Source organism: Macaca nemestrina, chromosome 16 (assembly GCF_043159975.1).
Source record: "Macaca nemestrina isolate mMacNem1 chromosome 16, mMacNem.hap1, whole genome shotgun sequence".
Classification (NCBI taxonomy): domain Eukaryota; kingdom Metazoa; phylum Chordata; class Mammalia; order Primates; family Cercopithecidae; genus Macaca; species Macaca nemestrina.
This window is the reverse complement of record NC_092140.1, coordinates 95,708,650-95,723,786: the sequence shown is the minus strand read 5'-3', so window position 1 is coordinate 95,723,786 and position 15,137 is coordinate 95,708,650. Positions and strand designations below refer to the sequence as shown.

The 15,137-nt window shown below is 39.5% G+C and overlaps 1 protein-coding gene across 3 annotated transcripts in view; it reads left to right on the top strand.

Moving 5' to 3' along the window:
- LOC105485965 (ubiquitin specific peptidase like 1) overlaps positions 1 to 11,876 on the top strand; it is a 39,078-nt gene extending 27,202 nt beyond the window's left edge. For all 3 annotated transcript variants that reach the window (XM_011748607.3, XM_011748608.3, XM_024794156.2), the window contains 2 exons: positions 5,346 to 5,503; positions 9,677 to 11,876. In XM_011748607.3, coding sequence (XP_011746909.2) covers positions 5,346 to 5,503; positions 9,677 to 11,562 — 2,044 coding nt within the window. In that variant the 3' untranslated portion in view covers positions 11,563 to 11,876. The remainder of the gene's footprint in view (positions 1 to 5,345; positions 5,504 to 9,676) is intronic.
- The last annotated feature ends 3,261 nt before the right edge of the window (positions 11,877 to 15,137 follow it).

Sequence of the window (15,137 nt, the reverse complement as noted above, 5' to 3'; positions counted from 1 at the left end):
TTAATCAGATTTCAAGAACTAAGATGATTCAAAGATGAGCCACAGGCTCATCTTTCTGAATTTCTATCTTCTCCTAGATCTCAGCATGCTAATTCCTCGTCATCTTGTAAGCTATCCGGTGGCCTTGGGCAGATATGTTTTCATTATATTTTGCCAGCTTTGCTGTTTGTCCTCAGTTGGGGAGGCTGGTCAGCATTACCTTTTCCAGTGTTTCCAGAGCACCATCTCTTTAAACTCAGAGGTCAGTTCCATCTCAGGCAGTTTGCCTCTCTCTCATTAATGCACTCACACATGTACACAACCTCTTTACTCTTCATTTTCAGTCTAATTGTACATTAAGGAAATGTTTTGAGCTCTAATTTGATGTAATAAAGAACCAGGAACATTAACCTTTATGCCCTTGAATGTGCCAGAAACCCCTCAGAATCTTTCCTAAAGGTTTATTCTCATTGAAGTAATAAATTCTCAGTTCATTAGTGCTCACAGGCTCAGAAGGAAAAAAGGGCAGTGGTCCCCTGTCCCCTCCCTCAGGTATCTACTTTAAACCTTCAAATTAAGGTAGTATGTACTTTGACATTTCAAATTGATGTGCCTATTCTACCATAATGCAGTCTGTTCTCCTTTTATAGTAGTTGAGACTAGGGTTCTCACACCAATACCTGGGCCCCATATCTGTTTAGCCTTTCCCTGTCCTTCCAATGCAATTGTGTATTTGGCTAAGTCAGTACTCGGTGTTTGCATTGTTATTAATATACGTATGTTATTCCCTCTTCAGCCAAGCAGTAGACATAGTTAGGTTTCACTTTTACAATTCTTTGTTTTTCTGGGAATTATTTGCCTTATTTTCATTTGTTTTATGTACTGAGTTTTTGCCAAATACTTTAAAGACTTATTAATAAATTTCCAATACTCAGATGCTTCACAGTTTTTTACCCCTGTTCCCCTCCCCTTTTTTTCCTGGAAACTCTTTCCTGTCACCTTTCACTCTTTGCTGCAGTCTATGCTGGTTCCTCTCTCGGCCTGGGGATAGGGTGCTCTTTATTATGTACACACTTCCAGTCACTATCCTAGTTTTTAGCCCAAGGCCTCATCCCCACATTCTACCACATCTGTTGCCCATAAATATCTAGCCTTTTAGGGGTTCTCTGGGAATAATAAGCTCTTCTTTGTCATCAGCATACGCACTCCACAGTACTCATGTCTTCGCTTTGTCCATTCTGCTGGGTAAGGTGCCACTTCTCTGTTTGCTTTGTGTCCTCTAAATATTTATTGACTTCTTATTTGCTTATTTTCCTTTCTTTGCCCTTTGCAACTCATGTCTTTTTTGCCCCTCACTATTATTTGATAGCATTTGTGTAGGAGGGCGAAGTGGGAAGGAAGAGGAGGTGTCTGTATGTGTCTGAAGATTACAGAAGTCTGTAATCTGCCTTGGCTGCCAGGTGTCAGTTGTGCGATGTAAATGTTGATGATGAGGTGAGGGGAAGAGCAACAGAGCATGGATGGGGTCTGCCATCCTGCCCTGGACCATGGGCCTGCTTTCGGCTGCTTGGTGTATATGATTTCATCTAGCTGTTCATACCTGCTTTTTCCCATGCTCCAGCACTGAACATAGACTCGTACCATTGTTTTGTTTAATTTGTTAATTGGTTGCCTTGCAGCATATGTATTTTTTAACTATCCAAAAAGTTGCTTTCCTTAAAGATTCACATTCTGATCTGGAAATGGATTCATTAGGTAAAACAGTTTTTTAATGGAAAATGTGTTTTGAGTTCCAGTGGGCCAATTTATGGGTAGAATTTATAATGTGGACATTTTCTGTTTTCTTCAAAAGTAAATTGAACTAGTATATGAAGTTTCACTTAAATTTTAAATAACAAGGTCTTTATATAAGTCCTTTGTGTTTTTTTTTTATTTTGAAATTTGTATAACTTGATTTGTTTGTATCTAATCGAATTTAGAAACAAATTTAATACAGTTTTTAGGGATAACCTAAAAGTGATTGGGTTCGTCATGGTATCATATGTAATTAAAACATATAGGATTCTAAAAACTAATTAAGTTCCTTGGACACTTTATCTCAGATAACCCACTTCTCTAATGTCTCCCCACTGGGAAAAGAGTCCATTGATAGATAAATCAGGTGAATTATGCCTAGCGTGCCCAAATCTGCTACTTTTCTTTAAGTAAGTTGTTTAGGAGTTACATTCAGACCATGGTGACATGGAGCACCAAGAACTTAGAATCAGATTTCATTTTACTTGACAAACTCTTCAAAGATTACTGCGACAATCTCTCTGAGTGCAAGGCCATGGCTGCGCTTTGTGGGACAGGGATGCAATGTTTCTCTGCTATCTTTGGGTAGCAGAGGTTAACACAGCTCTCTTGTGCTTTCTCTCTCTCTTTTCTTTTCTTTTCCTGAGGGTAGATCTTTAAATAGGAGGAGTTTAACCACATGTTGTTAGGTAAATGCAAATTGATCTTAGCCTGAAGTCTCTGGTTCACTCTTGGTTCCAGTTTGGTTAATTCCTTTCATTCAATTTTCCAGTGGTTGAGGGAGAACCTAACTTGCTCTCCTCGACTCTGAGCATCATTCTTCATTGACACTTCAGGCATTATGGATAGGAAGAAGTCTGAGAACAAAACCTAGGGATAAAGTTTAGTAGAGATGGGGTTTCACCATGTTGTCCAAGTTGGTCTCGAACTCCTGACCTCAGGTAATCCACCTGCCTTGGCTTCCCACAGTGAGGCTGGAAATAAGACACGCTGGAATTGTAGGTAGGACACTAGAGTCTAGGGGAATCAAAGAGGAATATGAACAGAAAAAGGAAGGGGAAGGATATCATTTGATTGACTCCAAGATACTACTGTTTGTAAGTTGCACCTTTTAAAAAAATATGCCATTAAGAAAGGCTGGCTGGACACGGTGCCTCATGTCTGTAGTCCCAGCACTTTGGGAGGCCGAGGCAGGCGGATCACCTGAGACTAGGAATTTGAGACCATCCTGGCCAACGTAGTGAAACCCCATCTCTACTAAAAATACAAAAATCAGCTGGGTATGGTGGCACATGCCTATAGTCCCAGCTACTCGGGAGGCTGCGGCAGGAGAATCGTTTGAACCCAAGGAGCGGAGGTTGCAGTGAGCTGAGCTTGTGCCACTGCACTCAAACTTGGGCAACAGAGTGAGACTCCATGTCAAAAACAAACAAACAAACAAAAAACAAAGTTTCATAGTTACGTAAAGTAGTATGGAGGCCACGCTAAGATTTTCGACACGGTAGTAAAGCTCTACATTATGGCTGTATTCTGCATCATCTCGGTTCTGCATCATGTCACCCCGCATCAGGCCCTGGATAGCTTTGGTGTACTGGTCCATCTTGTGGCAGTAAGACTAGTGTAATTAAGAGGATATTTTAAAACCTAACATATAATTGCTCCAGTTGTTGTCTCTTTTTTTGCTGGTTAAGAAAATCAAATTTCTATCCTATTTAAACCTCATAGAAGACTTTGGAGGTTTCTGACAAGTCATTTCTTACTACCTAGGGGAATGTACTTGTACTCAGCTAGAGTCTGAGTATCTTCGACATCCAGGGAATTGGGCTGAGTATGGATTTTGGTCTTGGCAGTTTTTACTTTTATTAATTTGCAAAAGAATAAAAGACTTGGAATGTACAAGAAGCATAAAAATGTGTCAGATGTTTTTACATGCATTATCATGTCAGTATGTCTTAAAATATTTTCCACATGTAAACTTATGTAAAGGCAGGAAACTAGTGAGATGTCGTAGTCTAGGGATCAAGAGATTGTTTTAGTAACTAGCCTCAGTATCTTGAAAGATATTATATAAGGTCAAGGAACTAAATATTAAGAGTCAGGCCAGCCATGGTGGCTTATGCCTGTAATCCCAGCATTTTGGGAGGCCAAGGCAGGCAGATCACTTGAAGTCAGGAGTTCGAGACCAGCCTGGCCAACATGGTGAAACCCTGTCTCTACTAAAAATAGTAGTGTGTGGTGTGGTGGCACATGCCTGTAATCCAGCTACTCAGGAGGCTGTGGTGGGAGAATTACCTGAGCCCAGAAGGTGGAGATTGCAGTGAGCTGAGATCATGCCACTGCACTCCAACCTGGGTGAGAGAGCTAGTGTCCATCTCAAATAATCATCATCATCATCATCATCATCATCAGATAGGTGCCTAAAGCCTGCATATCCTGCTATGAGAATACATCTCAAGTTTTACTGTGGTTCATTGATTCAGACATGCAGTTCACATTTTAACCTGTCTGAAAAGGTAATACGTGAAATTGATACCATGACATAGTTTAAGTGGCAGCATGTTTTCATAGTGGTACATTTAATAATTAGTGAAATCTTAGATTTGATGAAATATGATTTTTTCAAGTGGGAACGTTTAGTGTTATAGACAATTTGCAGGACTTTTTATTTTATAGGTGCTTAAATTTTGAGGACTTGATTACTCTCTAACAAAATGATTGACACGGTTTAATTTATAAATTATCCCTTGTCAGTCTGAATAATCTGCAGTTTGGACATTGATTCAAGTTTATTTGGGCTGAATAAATTTTGATAAACTAAGTAAGTTTTGACAGCTGTTTAACTATTGGGAATAGGGCTATTCAACATTTTTCTTACATCCTAAGAGCTTTGTTAAATTTAGTTATTTGAGACCCACTGGGTTCTATTTTCTGGTTCAGCATGTTGCTATAATGGTAAAATATAATTTTGAAATTACAGTTGTCTTGAGGTTAATAATAAATTGACCAATATGTTGTATTTTTTTATCTACTTAGTTACAAATTGAACTTTTCCTAAGTAGAACTTTTAATTTGACAGACCCCCTTTGCTTCCTGAGATAACTGAAATAGGCCAAATTAATGCTTATTTGAATATCTTAGGTTTGTTGCTTTCTTTCACTTATTACCTACACCGCTTAACAAAAGCAATTAATCTGAGCACTTGATGCCAAAGAAAATTCTAAAAGGTCTGGATTTTTTCCTTGGATTTTACAAAGTAGCTACCATGACATCTTTAAGCCAAAGCCGCATTGCTGCTTACAGAGCAATTTTTGTTTAATGGTCTTTATTAGAGTCGTACTGCATGATGACTTCCAACTGTCTGGGATACCATTCTGAAAAGGGTTTAGTGTTACATACTTCTTAGAGAGAGTTCTCCATTTCTAATTAAGGCACACATCTGGAGGTGCTCAAGAAAAATTAGTGCAGTTCGCCTTGGAAGTGTTATGTGTGACTAGTTCACTTCAGACATCTTTTGTATAACCAGACACATGGCATTAAATTTGTTTAACTTCTCTTGCTTTTATCTCCCACAGAGTATCTCCCATATTCATGTTGCACTTTGTAGAAGGCTTACCACAGAATGACTTGCAACACTACACATTTCATTTTGAAGGCTGTCCTTATCAAATAACTTCTGTAATTCAGTATCGAGCAAATAATCATTTTATAACATGGATTTTAGATGCTGATGGTAAGTGTTTAGAGGTTTTCTTTTAAGATAATTGGCATGGAAACTAAATTCTAGCATGTGGGGACTTTTTGGTTTTTGTTTTTTAAAAAAAGACAAACTTTGCTGTGACTCTTTCTCTCTCCATTCTAGCCTTTGCCTTCTCCTCTTCACACCTATTAAAAGTGGTGGTTTTAGTATCCTTTCTCATTTTTTCCTTTCCTTACATCATGTGTTATAGGTAAACACATGTGCATGTGCATATTTCTTTTTTAGACAAAGGATGAGATTACTAATGTTTGCTTAGTTTGTTTTCCTACTTAACATCTTTGCTTTTATTTTTTAGACATATATTTCTAAGACTATTAAACATGAGACTTATGTAGCCCTTCTGTCATTGTGGAATACAGTTTACTAACAGCTACCTTCAAGATAAAGCCTTTATTTAAGTAATTAAACCTCTTAGTAGAAAGCTAAGTAAGCACAGTTCATGGGTTTTGGGAATTTTCGCCTTGCATTTGTCTGATGTGGTAAAATATTGAGTTTGTTTTCTCATAATGTTCACTTTGTCTTAGACAAGATAATTCAGTCCCCTTAAAGGGTTGTATCAAGCCATTGATAAGGGCTCACTTTGATATAACCATTTTCTGTTATTTGGACACTCTTTCATACTTGCTATTTTCCTGCTGGGGATGGTTTGAATGGATGACACAATACTGTATTATAAAAGCACTTTACAAACTGTAACTTATATTATAAATGTAATTATTACCTTAAGGTTTTACCCTGTTTCAGATTTGAGTGGAAGTAGTTCTTCACAATACAAACCAACTTATTTTAACTGTTTTTGCATTTCAAAGAATGATCAATCCACTTCAGGTGCAGCATGGTTTCCAACCCTGACGGCATGGAAGAGTCATTTAGTTAGCTTCTAAAAATGTCCAGGCTGTACCCTGGAGACCAGCCTTGGGGATTAGGCCCAAGTATCAATATTGGGTGTTTTTGGTATTTGTTTTTGGCCGACCGGTCCTTCCTTCCTTCCTTCCTTTCTTCCTTCCCTCCCTCCCTCCCTCCCTCCCTCCCTCCCTCCCTCCCTCCCTCCCTTCCTTCCTTCCTTCCTTCCTTCTTCCCTCCCTCCCTCCCTCCGTCTCATTCTCTCTCTCTGTCTCCTTCTTTGCTCCTTCTTTCCTTCTCTCCTAATTTTCTTCTTATTTTATTTTATTTATTTTATTTTATTTTATATTTTATTTTATTTTATTTTATTTATTTTATTTTATTTGAGACAAGGTCTCACTGTATTGCCTAGGCTGTTCTCAAACTCCTGGGCTCAAGTGATCCTCCTACCTCAGCCTCCTGAGTAGCTAGGACTACAGGCACATGCTATGGCAATACTGTTTTAAACATTGTTTTCAAGGCTCCCCAGGTAATTCCATTGTGGGTCATGTGGTAGAGAACCACTGACACAGGCAAACAAAAGATACATAAAGTTTTCTATTTAAAGAGTAGGTGCAGGTAGTAGATAAGAGTGTAGCCACATAAACCACGTGCTTAATGAACAGTTTGGTTTTGTGTATATGTGAGGGATTAGCAGATCTCTTAGTATATTTTGTTTTCCCTTTTGAAACTTATCAGAGAATTCATTTGTCTGTTACGCGACTAATGCTTTCGGTTTACTTTTTTTTTAATATCATGTTTTTTTTTGAGATGGAGTTTTGCTCTTGTTGCCCAGGCTGGAGTGCATTGGTGCAATCTTGACTCACCGTCACCTCTGCATCCTGGGTTCAAGTGATTCTCCTGCCTCAGCCTCCTGAGTAGCTGGAATACAGGCATGCACCACCATGCCCGGTTCATTTTGTGTTTTTAGTAGAGATGGGGCTTCTCCATGTTGGTCAGGTTGGTCTCAAACTCCTGACCTCAGGTGACCCACCTGCCTCGGCCTCCCAAAGTGCTGGGATTACAGGCATGAGGCAGTGCACCCAGCCATATCTTATATTTTAATAAATATTTTAATTTGGTCTGTAAACTTTTCTCTTTGGCGAATGTGTTTTAAGTCTGTGTTGAGTCCTAGACCTTTGCTGTTCTCAGATAGTCACTAGTGATGCCTTAACATTAACCAGCCTGTTGGTAACTAAATTGGCCTGAATTGACAACTAAGGAAAGGTCTCTTTCTCCTTTCTTAATCTTCGCATTCCTTAAGATTAGTTCTTTGTAGGAAGCCTTGAAGCCTGGTGGCAAGTACCCTTTTTCCCTCACAATCTTAAGTTCTTTCTCAGCATTAAAAAATGACTATGGGAGATATGTCAAACGAGTTTTCTGTGTGTGCTCTGAGAAATCTTTTTTCAAAAAAGGATAGATGCACATGTGTAAGGAAAAGAGAAACTGAGTGTACTTTCAATATTTAAGATTAAGTGTTTCTAAACATGTTTTGCAACATAAAATGATGACCACTGTGTTGGTCATTACTTCTCTACTGCTAAAATAATGTTTTCTAAAAGAATATACTCCTTAGAAAAAATACAGTACTTTGGGTGCGTACTATTGTAATCCAAGGAATAGGAAATGTTTTGTAGTAAGTACGACGGTGTTTGACATCATAATTTATTAATTTATCACATTTGGTTTTGTAGAAATAGAGTAAGCTGCGTATTTGCTGTGCCACGATTGCCATGACATCACACTTCTTGTATCTATTTCTGTTTCATAGATATGTAGATACTGATATATACAGTGGAAGTGTGGATTGTTTTGATAAGTTTCTAATGAAAGTACAGATATTTGTTGATTATTTATTAAAAGTTGTTACTCATGCAAGCCTGTGGTTAGCTTTCCCCAAATTATCATGTGGTAGTAAGTAAACTGTAAAGAAATATACCCTCCTTTAACCCCACACCACCTGTTAGCACCTAGTCAGCTTCCTTTACTTCTCAGCCGTACTTTTGTATTTTTTTGTTGTAGTGGTAAAATATATGTAACATAAAATTTACCATTTTAATATTTGTAAGTGTACAATTCATTGGCGTTGAATACATTGTGTGCAACCACAATGCTGTGCAACCACCATCACCATCAGGACTTTTTCATCAACCCAAACAGAAACTACTCATTAAACAATAACTCTGCATCCTCCCACCCCAAAACCCTGGTAACCACTATTCTACTTTCTGTCTCTGTGAATGTGTCTCTTCTAGGTGCCTCATAGAAGTGGAATCATACATTATTTGTCCTTTTGTGTCTGGCTTATTTTACTCAGCATATTTTCAAGATTCATTTGTATTGTGGCATGGAGCAGAATGTCATTCCTTTCTAAGGCTGAATAGTATTTTATGTATCATCCATTTATCTGTTATGGACGTTTGACTATTGTGAATAATGCTCTGAACATTACTGGACAAGGAACTGAAAGTCCCTGCTTTTCGTTCTTTTTGGTATCTACCTACAAGAGGAATTGCAGGGTCTTAATGGTAATTCTGTGTTTAACTTTTGCCAGACTGTTTCCACAGCAGTTGTACCATTTTACATCCCCACCAGCATTACACAAGGATTCCCATTTCTTCACATCCTTGGCAACATTTGCTATTTTCTGTTTTTTTGTTTGTTTGTTTTTGTTTTTGTTTTTAAAGGAATGGTTTAAACAGGTTCCCTTCTTACTCCTCATTCATGCTTTAGTTGACTACGTAGGGACCCCTGTCCCTACTGCACCACTGAAATTGTGCAGGCAAAATAACTGCCAGCGACCACACTGCTACAAGTAATGGACTTTTCCCAAGTTTTGTATTAGTATTTCAGTATTTGGCAGTGCATCCTACTCCTAGTTTTTAAACTCTTCCCTTGTCATCCATCATCTCATTCTCTCTTGACAAATGTGAAAATGGAAGCTCCAAAATAAGAATTAAAACGAATATTGATCCTTCAGGTAACAAGCTTCATTTATCATGAAAATTTATATATATGAAACATTCTGTTTTCTGATGTTATTGGATAAATTAGGTGATAACCAAGTTCTAAGTTCCAAAAGTTAAATATACTCCGTCTAAGGACTTTAACATGGCAGACGACGGTGACAAGGTCAAGACCATGTTTTAGAGTCTTCTCCTTTGGTGGGTATTCAGTGATAAAAGAGCCGAAAAGGCCAGAAGAAAGTTAACCTAGGATGGTGGTTTTTGGATATCTAACTTTCACTTTTTTCCCATCCTCCAGGAAGTTGGCTGGAATGTGATGACTTAAAAGGCCCATGTTCTGAAAGGCACAAGAAATTTGAAGTTCCTGCTTCAGAGATACATATTGTTATCTGGGAAAGAAAAACATCCCAAGTGACAGATAAAGAAGCTGCCTGCCTTCCACTTAAAAAGACTAATGACCAACATGCTCTCGGTAATGAGAAACCAGTATCTTCAACATCGTGTTCTGTGGGTGATGCTGCCTCAGCTGAAACAGCCTCAGTAACTCACCCTAAAGATACATCAGTTGCCCCTCATACTTTTTCACAGGACACAGCTGTAACTCATGGAGATCATTTACTTTCAGGTCCAAAAGGTTTGGTTGACAATAATATTTTACCTTTGACACTTGAAGAAACTATCCAGAAAACAACCTCAGTTTCACAGTTAAATTCTGAAGCTTTCCTGTTAGAAAGTAAACCTGTAGCAGAAAATACAGGAATTCTCGAAACAAATACTTTGCCATCACAAGAATCACTAATGGCTTCTTCAGTATCAGCTCCATGTCATGAAAAGCTTATCCCAGACCAATTTGTGGACATAAGTTTTCCATCCCGAGTTGTAAATACAAACATGCAGTCAGTACAGCTGAATACAAAAGACACTGTAAATACTAAATCTGTGAATAATACTGATGCTACTGGTCTTTTACAGGGAGTGAAGTCAGTAGAAATTGAGAAGGACGCTCAGTTACAACAATTCCTTACACCAAAAACCGAACAATTAAAACCAGAACACGTCACATCTCAGGTATCTAATTTGAAGAAAAAAGAAACTACAGCAGATTCTCAAACCACAACATCTAAGTCATTACAGAATCAGTCTCTGAAAGAAAATCAGAAGAAGCCATTTGTGGGAAGTTGGGTTAAAGGCTTAATAAGCAGGGGTGCTTCTTTTATGCCACTCTGTGTTTCAGCTCATAATAGAAACACTATAACTGATTTACAACCTTCAGTTAAAGGGGTAAATAATTTTGGTGGCTTTAAAACTAAAGGTATAAACCAGAAGGCCCGCCACGTATCCAAGAAAGCGCGTGGGAGTGCAGGTAAGCCTCCTCCCATCAGTAAGCCACCACCAGGCCCTCCATCGTCTAATGGCACAGCTGCCCACCCACATGCTCATGCTGCTTCAGAAGTTTTGGAAAAGTCTGGAAGCACCTCGTGTGGAGCTCAACTCAACCACAGTTCTCATGGAAATGGTCTTTCTCCAGCAAACCACGAAGACTTGGTGGAAGGTCAGATTCATAAACTCCGTCTAAAACTTCGTAAAAAGCTAAAGGCAGAAAAGAAGAAATTAGCTGCTCTTATGTCTTCCCCGCAAAGCAGAACAGTTCCAAGTGAAAATCTAGAACAGGTGCCCCAGGGTGGGTCTCCAAATGATTGTGAATCAATAGAGGACTTGTTAAATGAGCTACCATATCCAGTTGATACTGCCAGTGAGTCTGCATGCACCACTGTTGCTGGTGTTTCCTTGTATGGTAGTCAAACTCATGAAGAAATTTTAGCGGAATTATTGTCTCCTACAACTGTTTCAACAGAGCTGTCAGAAAATGGGGAAGGTGACTTTAGGTATTTGGGAATGGGAGATGGTCATATCCCACCACCAGTACCAAGTGAATTAAATGATGTTTCCCAGAACACACATCTGAGACAGGACCATAATTATTGTAGCCCCACCAAGAAAAATCCACGTGAAGTTCAGCCAGACTCTCTGACAAATAATGCCTGCGTTAGAACATTAAACTTGGAGAGTCCCATGAAGACTGATATTTTCGATGAGTTTTTTTCCTCCTCAGCATTAAGTGCTTTAGCAAATGACACATTAGACCTACCTCATTTTGATGAATATCTGTTTGAGAATTATTGAATTAATGCTTGTTAACTTTTTTTCATATAATATTTATTCTTAGAAGAACTTACTGTGTGTTCAGGTAGTGTTTATACACTGGACTTGTGTAATTACTTGTGTAATAACGATGAACAAAATGCGAGGTTTGACCTTTGGTTCTGCCCATGAAGCATGTAATCTGTCTTACGAATTAAAATCATTTAATGTGTTCTCCTTTTTGGTTTTATTTTGTTCTTGTTGAGAGTATGAGAATTTCAAAATGTTAAAGGTGAAAAGTGGCATCAGTTTCTGACAGTTTGTACAGTTGGATGCATTAAAGTTTTAGATTTGAAGTTTTGGTTATGTTAATGTTATGAGTGATCTTTGGGGTGGTTTTTCTTCTTCTGGAAACCTGTTGCTTTGCCCGTGGTGCCCGAGTTCTTGTCCTGCATCCAGGTATGCAGATGAAGGGTGAAGTAGATGAAGAGAAGCTTTATCTAGTGTTAAAACAGCTCAGAAGGAGACCCACAGTGGGTAGCTCCCCTCTGTAGGCGGGCAAGCCATCCCTCAAGTGTTCAGCTCTTAGCAGAGAAAAGGCCCTGGAGAGAGTAACTCTTCTCAGCTCTCAGCAGAGAAAAAGCCCCGGAGAAGGTGGCTTGTGTTCACAGGCAGGTTGTCCAGAGGTCTGCTGCTCTCAGGAGAGAGGCGGCCCTGGAAAGGATAGCTTCTCTCCATAGGCAGGTGGTTCTGCTGTCTCTGCAGGTCTCTGAAGTGCTTAGCAGAGAGGGTATCTCCTCCCTGTTGCTGGTCATCCCACCCTCTGCTCAGCTGTGGCTGAGCCCAGGGCTTTTTATGGGCCCCTGTGGGGAGGAAGTACATACTGACTGGCCCATGGGTGGCCACAGGTGAGTCTAGAAAAGGCACCAGTTACCACTCCTGTAGGTGGGACTGGCAGCCTGGCCCCCAGCCCTCAGGCCCTCCCTGTTCGTGGCTTCTAGGTTTCCCCCACTGCTTTGATCCAAGAGCCGCTGCCAGCAGCAGGGAGAAGCCAAGCAGTGGGGACACGCGCTTCCTAACCTGCAAAAGCAGGCCCCCAAAAGTGCAGGGATGCCTGAGTCTGCAGCCGCACCCAGGAGGGCAGGGATCCTGCCTGCTCCAGGGAACGGGCGGCCCCAGCCATGCCTGGCTGCTGCAGCTGGAATGATAGCAGGCTGGCTGGAGCACCTGCCACCATCATTAGTTCAAGAGTTCATGCAAATTTAAATTGTATACGGTATACGAATGTACGACAGTTTTCCTTACGGTTGTGTGACCTTCTATAAGAGCCTGCACCTGTTTGTTACACCAGTAGAGTGCTGTGGAATGTAAACTTTCCCTATATCACTTATCTCCTTTATCTCTTCATACAGAGGAGGGCAGGAAACCTTATTACTTGAACTTTAGTAATGTTAAGTGATCAATAAATCTATAAATAAATCGATAACAGAAAAAAGTTACCTATTTTTGGGATGATGTACAAAAAGTTTACATGTTATCACAAATACCATCTTTCTTCCCAAGACATTTACTTCTGTAACCAACGTGGGACACCATCTCACAGTTGTATTTTGGGAGAGAATAACCAGTGCTTATAAGGCTTGTTGTATGTTGGTTGTTAGATAGATGTTATTTCGTTTAGACCTCAACATTCCTGTGAGTGACATACTTTTATCACATCTTACAGATAAGGAGACTATACTTATTCAGTTGTGGAGCTGAGATTGAGTAGAGTGGCTACCATAGCATTTGAGTGCTGAGATTACCAATATATGTTCCACTCCTCAGGCTTCATTTAAAGTAGGATGCCCAAACAGCACCACCGCCCTAGAGACTGGAGTTAACAGCAGTACTTACTGAGGTTTAAGCCTGGCAGCCAGTGTCCTTGCGGTAAAATTATTTGCTAGGGACTCAGTACTTCATAATTTGTCAAATTTACTCCTAAACTTCCGTGTTTTATTTATTTATTTATTTATTTCTGACAAAAGTAGTGCATATTGTCAAGGAAAAACTAGGAAAATACAAAAAAAAAGATTTTTGAATACTTAGTGATGGCGACTACAAACATGTTCCTATTTTATGCATATAGACTTTAAATAAAAGTGAGATCCTATTGTATCTGTTTTTATGGATAACCATTGTTTCACTAATGTTTTAAAATTCTGAGGTCATTTATACTGTCTTGCCATTGTTAATTGCAGCAGGTATCCTTGTTGATACATTTTTGCATGGATCCAAGTTTCGTTTTCCAGGAGTGGAGTTGCTTGGTCAAGGGAAATGCACATTTAAGGTTTTTTGATGATTGCATGACTGACTTCCCTGGGCCGTCGCCAACACTAGGTAGTAGTATTGAGAGGAGGGGGGAACCAACCCTGGCTGCTCCATGATTACCAGTGAGCCTGAACATTTTCTGTAACTATTGTCCACTTGAGTTTTTTGTGTGTGGGGGGGGGGCGGGTGGTAGAGGAGGATTTAAGAATTGCCCATCCTTTGCTTGTACTAATTATCTTTTCAACAAATATTTCTAGATTACTGCTAAGGACCAAGCACTGTTATAAACCTGAGATAAGGCAGTACACTAGAAGGAAATCCTTGCTCCTTTTGAGTTTGCCTTCCAAAGATGGAGATCAATATATAATGTTAGATGGTAATAGGAGATACATACAGTTGACTTGTGTCGTTTTTAGTAGTTATGGTCAATAAAGTCGCCTTGAACACTGAATTAGCATAAACTGAAATACTGTTCCTAGGAGAAACAGGTTCCTGCTACCCTGTGGTCATGACATTTTTGTCAAACAATCACTATATAAGCTTTTTTGTTTCTGTTTAAAGACGTTATTTGATCTATATGGTTGATTCTTTACATTAACATGGCCAACAGCACTGTAACTCAGCCTGAACAAAGCTTATCTAACACATGATATTCTCCATAAGGCACACCATAGCCTCCTGTGCTTAGGAACACTAAACAGCACTTCAGCACTGCACTTGAGGACGTTTTAAAAACAGTGAAATCAAAAAGCACACAAAAAAATGCAACAATAACAAAAAGACAGTAAATAGCCACCGCCGCCCCCCCCCCCCCCGCCCAAAATACACTTGTTTACAGTGTGAACTGAAAGAGGAGGGTGGAGTATTGACTTGTTTGACCTCAGCTGGAAATGTGCACGTCATGTGACTCAAATTTTTCTCTGTTCTGTGCATGCATGTCCACAAATGACCACAAGAAGCACTGAAAGCATTGATTTTTAGGGTTACAAATTAATTTTAGCAAGTAGAATTCACAAATATGGAATCTGTGAGTAACGAGGACTGATTCTTATGTCAGATGGCACTAAATACTACGGAGAAGAGGAGTGGATGAGAGGGAGAAGTATTTTAGACTAGGTAGACTTGGAAGGTTTCTTGGAGGTGGGTGACGTTTGAGAAGAGGCTTCAATCAAGTTACGGAGTTCACCATGTGATTGCGGGAAGAGCGTTCCAGGAGAGCAAAAGTCATGAAGAGTGAGTGTTAGGCATGTGTCTGGTCTGGTTGGGCTGTTATAACAAAATACCTTAGACTGGGTAAAAATGTATAA